The sequence below is a fragment of the Daphnia magna genome, linkage group LG9 (assembly GCF_020631705.1).
Source record: "Daphnia magna isolate NIES linkage group LG9, ASM2063170v1.1, whole genome shotgun sequence".
Taxonomy (NCBI): Eukaryota; Metazoa; Arthropoda; class Branchiopoda; order Diplostraca; family Daphniidae; genus Daphnia; species Daphnia magna.
In genome coordinates this window covers 7,297,417-7,305,340 of record NC_059190.1, presented here as the reverse complement: position 1 = coordinate 7,305,340, position 7,924 = coordinate 7,297,417, and the positions used below count along the sequence as shown (strand labels likewise).

Here is a 7,924-nt window from a genome sequence, read left to right as displayed (position 1 = left end):
AACAACCAACAGTTCATACACTCAGACGTTACTAAAAGGGAAAGGATACCTGGAAACTCCTCGAGAACCGGAGTCGGATAACTCCAGCCGCCTTTACGACACCAGTCGGCAGATTGAAATATCTTTTCTTAACAAACCCGATAAGGATATCGTACCAATAGGACATAAAGTGGTTGGAATCCCTCTAACGTACTTGACGTTTCCTGCAGAAACAACAAAAATTTTGTATGAAATGTTCAAGAACACAATCGCAACATGCCTTAAAAATACCAACCTTGCCACACCCGTGTGTGAAGACTACAGAGAGTTGTACAAATCCAGACCACAACGTTCTCTTCTTCAAGAAGTGCACTTTCTTTTCGACACCCAAGTCGAAGACGAACAACTTGGGATTCGCCTCTACAGTATTTCATACGCCTGGGGAACTCTAAGATTGGCACATAGAAGACCAAAGATAATCAAGGAAGATGGAAAAATCGTACAAAAGGATACAACATTATACATTACTTACGAATCCGGAAGCAGAAACCCTTTGACAACGTACAGTCAACTTTCAAAGGACGACCCTCTCCAATCAGGATCGAAATTTGAGTACATTGTCGACCAAACGATACGCGTACAAAATACTCATATCTGCATCACGGAGACAACACACGACTACGTATTTGCTGCAGCCTGTTCAGAGGAATCAACGAGATGGATTTTTGAAAAAGAGAACAGACCAAGAATCAGAAATGTGTCTTACCGTAGGAGTCAACGAAACCTTAAAATTGGAAAAGTGTGCTTTGGAAGTAGATACCAGGAAAAACCAGCAGTGGTTCTTTTAAACAATAAATACCAATCCGGATGTTATAGAAAATTTTCCCGACGTAACATTGCAGGATATTCAAGAAGTCCGATTAGAACAACGAAGAGCAATTACAACCACAATCAACTCACCCATATTTGGCGGTATCTTGAAAGCAAATCACGGCAGTGGAAACATCATCTGGAACATGATCGCCTGGGGATGGTTGAAAAATGGACAATATGCAAACGGGAAATGTGTCACACATCATGGACTTGAAAAACAACTAACCATGGAAGATTGTGACAGAGATTGGACAAAATGTCAAGAAGAACTAAAAACATTTCTCACAAGTAACGAACCCCTGGTGCAATCACAAGTATCCGTAGGAAACTGAAGTAAAGCAACTAACAGAGGACAAGCTTTCGAGTATACGTCTGATTTCACCATTAGACCATTCAACACTAATACTTGCGTCAAGGCAAACACAACAATGCTTATTCTGCAGAAATGCACCAACACCAGTTCAATTTGGGGCACTTTCGAACACACAGGACAGCTCATGGCAACAGACAGAACTGGCCTACATTCACCGGCGTCAGACAGAAAATGTCTCACAATAAAAGTAGGACGTCTGAGTTTAGGACATTGCCACGGTTCAAGTAAAAAACAACAGTTTAACTTCGAATATCGAAACCCGCACCAAATGCGGACGCTTTCAGCAGCAGCCATTATAGCGCTTCACACTCAACAATCATTGGACGGAACACAACTCCCACTTATATCCCCTCTTCTCAAAAGAGAAAGTAAAGTAAACAACGAAAACTTAACCACGCCCACCACACAAAAATCTATCTCATCTACTTCCAGCACCACAACGACAGCAAAACCGACTACAAAATTAAGCACAACCACAATGAAAACCACAATAGCCACAACAGCCATAAAAACGACCGTTAAAAGCACACCACCGACAACTAGGCCTACAACAACTACAAAGCCAACGACTACCACAACTAAGCCTACGACTACCACAACTAAGCCTACGACTACCACAACCAAGCCTACAACTACAACAACAAAGCCTACAACTACAACAAATAAGCCTACTGCTACAACTACTAGGCCTACAACTACAGCAATAAAGTCTACAACTACAACAACAAAGCCTACAACTACAACAAATAAGCCTACAACTACAACCACCCTGCCTACAACTACAACTACCACAGCTACAACTACAACTACTGAGCCAACAACTACAACCACTAGGCCTACAACTCCAAGTACTGAACCTACATTGCCATCAACTACAACTGAAACCACGTCCACTACATAATCATCAACGACAGCTATAGCGAGAACAACAACTGAATCAATAAGCAATTCAACAACACCTCCCACAACAACTGAAAAAATAGAAGATCCTCCAGTTACGAAAAATCACACCAGTATGGAAGATGCAATAATGGAAATTATTGATGACACTGAAAAAACATCTCAGCAAGAAATACCCGAGGCAGCATCTTTAACACTAGAACAAGTACCGGAGGAAACAGAAAGCGGTCTACCCCAAAATATAGAAGAATTCGGTGACAAAATTAAATTTGAAATTTCAAAAATGCATGAGCAATATAAAATAAGTATAGAAACAGAACACGAAAACAAACTTGCAAAAGAAATCCGCGACGTATATTGTCAACTATCAACGATAAAGAAAACCCAAGCGGTGATTCTAGCTCAAAGTAACGGAATTCTGGCTACTTCAGCGCTTGGATTACCCATCTGTACGAGACTGCAAGGCTTCGGACAAGCGATGACACTTCAACAATGTGAAACAAAACGGATTTTCATCTCCGCAAAAGAATCCAAATGTGGATTTCAACCATTCTTTACCTATGAAGATAAAAACTGCACAATTGGAGTAGATGGATGGTCTATACATCCATATTCCGATTGCTTTTGGAAAACTCATTTGGTAAACTTAAATGGATTCCACACCTGGGAACACAATTCAACAGACGGAGAGTGGGTAAAACAAAAAGCAAGCATTCACATGCCGAACTTGAATGATTTCGACTACAATTTGATGATTTCGTGATTTCGACTACAGTTTGAAGAGCCATCCAGCGCATGAAACAATGGAAATGGAGCAATTGAATATCCTAAACGATTTAGTAGGCCTAATGCAGGAATCCAATTCAAAATCAGTTTCTAACATAGTGATGTCAGAAAAACAGGATAATCAGATAGGAACCATGTTCTCATGGTTCGACACATTAAAAATTCTTATCCTATCTATTATCGGATTCATTATATTCATCGTATGCCTACGCATATTGATCATTTGTGACCCTTTCACAAGAATCATGGAAAAAATTCGCCAAGCTAGAAGATTAAGACGATATGGAATCAATATGGAAGAAGCGCACGAATTAACTTCAATGATCCAAATTCAAGCACTCAACCACCAGAAGAAATAATAGAACAACCATTCACTAGGATGACGGCTCCTACACCTCTTACCATGGAAAGACCCACACAATCACGCCCAGCTCAACCAAGCGCACCGAATCAACGTAATATTTACCCTGTTATGGAAGAAAACTGGGAATCCGATCAAGCTCGCAAATGCACAGGAAAACACACGACGTGCACTTACGTTGTGGGTTATGGAATGGTATGGGAAGACCTTTGCAGATGCTCAACGGAAACTGAATCTAAAAACAACTAACCTTAAAAATAGCAACAATTCTTAAAATTTACAGATTCTCATTAATCGTTTTTTAAATTTTTAACTGGTATTACCACACAAGACCCTATTTGAGTAAATGAAAGTAATTTTCGAACTTTTATTACCTAAATTGTCACTTTAATGGATGCTGTTCTCTTCAAAAACGTCGAAAAATATTTGAGTCCGAAAGCGAAAGCATCCTAACAAAATAGAAGGTTACAAATCCTTGAAAATCGAAGGTTTTAACTTATGAAATTTTGACAAGAGATATAATAATCTTGAAATTCAAAGGTTTTTACCTGTAAAATTCAGGGATACGTAAAAAAGTGTCGAAACGTTTGAAAATAAAACGTTTGATACTTCTGGCATGGTCTAACATTAGAGGTCCCAGAATTGTCGTCTGCTAGGCCTGTTTTGGGCTGTTCGTCTGCTATTTCCGCGTACAAATTTTGGGGCACTCGCTAGGGGCGCTGACTACCCGGATCAGTCATAACATTCCCTCCATAACGTTGTTAACAATGGGGAAAGTAGTCGCTTGTGACTGTTTTTTGCGCTGTTGTCTTCTGTATTAAAAATTTAAAAAATTTACTATACAAATAAAGGAAACCTGAATCAATTCCTCTTTGTATTATAAACCTTAATATACATTAATACACATTAATTGACCATCTTAGACAGTTTGCGCAGCTTATGCTGCCCTTCTTTAAATTTCTGGCTTACCTCATTTTTTAAATGTTTCGCTTCCCTCTGATATCAGATTTCTATATATTGTCACACGAGTTGTATTAGAACAAGAACAAACGAATACAATAAGTGATGACTTAAATTCTAAACAATGGTTTAACTCGAACAAAAAAGGATAACCATTACCAAAAGTTGGAGAAGCGTCTGAAGACCTCTAGGGAAACCAGGGAACTCCTCTAACGGAGCCCAGCTCCGGGAGCTCACCCGATGGAGACTCATCTAACTCAGATTCGGGGCAGCGTTTTATACCGTCGCGCGAATTACTCCCCTTCCGGACTGCGCATCTGCGTATCTTTCTTAGAGCGGACTTCTCCCGATAATTTCTTCACCACGATCGCAGCGTTGTCCAAGGAGCGGATGACTCATCTCTGCGAAGAGATAACCAATCTCCCTTTTCACCCACGACAATATTCAAACATTAAAAAAGGGACCATTTCCATGCGATGTTCGTCGCAACAAATTTTTGACAAAACAAGGCCGTTCAAAAATGATTTTGAACAATTTTCTCAACTTAAAAAACATGCCAAGAGAGGCAAAGGCTCCCTGCGTTTTGCCTCTCTTGACATGTTTTTTTACATTTGCCAAAGTTGAGAAAATTGTTCAAAATCATCTTCTCTCTGAAAAGGCTTACATGAGAGATTCCTTCCACCAAGTCATCTATGATGTTGCATGCGACGGATTTGTTAGAAAGCTATTTTAATTTTGTGTACTGGGATAGAGGGATTACCCGAGACACGTTAAACCGCACCGACCTACCTACCTGAAAAATAGCTGATCGGTCATTACTCGGGTAGGTGCTTATCAAGTGGTTTTGTTTCGTTTTGTAATAGTTTCTAGACTGTGTATTTGCCAGTAAACTAACTCTACTTAAGACGATACAACCATGCGCTTATATACCAAAAGATTGAAGGTTAAGAAGGGAGGGGTTAACAATAACTTTTACTTTTATCATAAACTATTATCCGCAGGGAAGGTTGCATTCGTGACGACCTTCTTGCTGGGTGGGGCTGCTGTTGTTGGGAGGAGTTGCTGCGGTCTATTACATTCCTTCCCCCCTTCGGCAAGAAGAAATTGGTCCTCCAATTTTCCTCTTTTTCTTCTGATTTTCTTCTTCTCCTTACTTCTCTTCGGCATATGGCGTGGCAATGGTTAGGTGAAAACTTGTTTTTACCCGTCATCTACTTTCTTTCCTTCACCGTTATTCTTGTTTGTTGGGCTATAGTATGAGGCACAAAATACAAGATATGTTTCCTGTACCGTTATTCATTGTCTTTAGGCTAATAAAATGTTAGTTAATAAATGATGGTCTACGTTCCTTTTTACTGGAATGCTACGACAGATTTCAATCATTTTTTTTTGTATGCTTTTCTTCTCTTTTCGTCCTTTAGTTCTTTCTTGACGCTCTTTTACGTCGGTTCTTTGTTTTCCTGTCTTCGTTCGTTTTTGTGTTTGCTTGTTATTGCTTGTTGCTATTTTAAATTAAAATTAAACAAATTCCGCTTTTTATATATAATGTGGAACAGTCTAGCAGAAGTGGAAAGTTAAAGACTTTCAGAAATTCTTGGACCATTTTTATTTTTTTAAATTATACAAGCATTTTTAAATTAAAATCCAAAAAATGAACTTTGCATAAAAATTAATTCTACGCACGATAAAAATTTTTCTAAATGAAAAAAAAATTCAAACACCTTAATGTAACAATTCAAAGGGGGTAGTCCCATAAGAGCCTACGTTAAAGTAGGCCCTCTAGTTACACACCCGGCCAGAGTTGCCGATGTTGACGATTCCAATTTTCGTCCCATTTTCGCAGTCGACGGCTCTGGGAAGTACGCGTACCATATAACTCCTATACCATGACACTAGGGTCAGTTCGCAAAGCTGTTTCCTGCATTTGACATTCTGTTTACAGGAAGTTAGCTTCCATTCAATTATATTAACCTTTATTTCATTATGATTGATCTAGGGACCTTTTTCTCAAGAAATTGCCAGCATTGGTTATCTCTGGGTTTTTATTTATCGGAAACTATCAAGGCTGGAATGAGAAAAGGTAATGGCGAGATGTTTTTAATTGGAATTGTTTCCATTGTATTTCAATTAATTTAAATGTGTTGTTTGATAGGTTTCTTTGTTTAACAACCTCATACACACCCAGTTTCAGTTATATATTCTTAGTTTAGTTATTAATTTTCCTTCGCTCTTAAGCCTATGTCAGAATGGAGATTGGTTGATTTAAATTTCAATTTAAACTTTTAAAATTAGATATCATTTAATTCTTATATTTTCACTATTTTTGTTTGAAAACAGTCTGAATTTCGCAAATTCAATTTATTTGTATAAACAATAACATTTCAAATTTCGGATACTGTTTAGTATTGAAATGCAGACGCACCTTTCTTTTCTTGTTTGCATTTTGCTGTTCGGCTGTTCCCGCTGTCAACTTGAATATAATACCTTTTTTTTATTTTAGATTCTGATTGGACTTTAATTATTCAAAAGTAACTATTGATTTCGTTTAATTGGAAATATGGGACATAAGAAATTGTGTTTAAGCATCGAAGAACAAAAGGCTCGAGTTAAGAAGTACAATGATAGTCGAAGAAAAGGTTAGTTTTGTTTCTTTTTAGACAAATGAAATATTTCAAATGTTAAATATTAATTGGCATTTCTTAAGGAATGAAATCTTTCGGACTATTTTCTAGAGGTTCAAATAACTCAGGAGACGGTTCTAAACAGAAAAATTCTGAAATTGCTGTGACTAAAAGTATGAAGCGAAAAAGAGATGGTAAACTTGATTATTTTAATCTTTGTATGACTTATTCAAAAACAGTTTTAGTTTACTTTTCTTGTTTTTAGAAAGTTGTTCTCGGTGCCCAGAGATCCACGATCAACCAGCTGATTCATTTGATGTTGAACCAGATTTCAACCAAACTGTACCCCGTAAAAGCAATTTTTAAATGTTTGTAGTATTATTATGTTAATTTCTTTTTGTGACCATAGAATTCCTGCAAAGTGCTCTTGAAAGTTCTGCTGTTTTAGAACAAAAACTTGGACTGTCTAGTGAAATGATGAAATTAGCCAATGTCCAGCTGGACAAAATGAAGAAGGACAAAAGAGCAAATATGGATGAAAATGAAGATGATGTGTCAGAAAGTAATGCAGATCCAAATGTGTGAAGTAATGAAAAACCCATGCACTTATGCTTGGGTGCTTTTTCATGGGGGTGCAAAAGTGCTCTTTATGTGGAAGAAGTGTTAGCTATACAAGTTTCACAAGCTTGACAATATTCTAAAATATCTTTTCTCATTGTAGGCCAATAATAATGATTTTTGACCTTCAAATACGTTTTATAAAAAGCTAAATGTCCACCCATCGGTGCGTCATGTAATTCTTTTAACACTAAATGGCGGAGCGATAAGGGTAACACTACTTGACAATTAATTTCGTTACGCTTACTATTTTTGGAAGGCACTTCGTGGCGATAAAGTGTACCTTCTCTAATTTCAAAATATTCGATTTCTTTAGCCCATTCGGGTTTAGATTGGCTATTTTCCTCATTGAGCTCTCCTTTCTCTAAATAATTTCTAATGGCTCCACAAAGGTCGTCTTCTAGCTGTTTTTCACAAATTAACTTAATATTATTTGGTACCGGCTGAATACTA

The 7,924-nt window shown here is 37.6% G+C and overlaps 1 protein-coding gene across 1 annotated transcript; it reads left to right on the top strand.

The window, feature by feature from the left end:
• Nucleotides 1-6,129: 6,129 nt before the first annotated feature.
• LOC116933612 lies at nt 6,130-7,634 on the top strand. Its single transcript, XM_045178796.1, has 5 exons — nt 6,130-6,312; nt 6,385-6,868; nt 6,937-7,047; nt 7,119-7,202; nt 7,263-7,634. The coding sequence occupies exons 2-5, from the start codon at nt 6,790-6,792 to the stop codon at nt 7,436-7,438; spliced, it is 450 nt and encodes a 149-aa protein (XP_045034731.1). The 5' UTR covers nt 6,130-6,312; nt 6,385-6,789; the 3' UTR covers nt 7,439-7,634.
• Nucleotides 7,635-7,924: the final 290 nt, after the last annotated feature.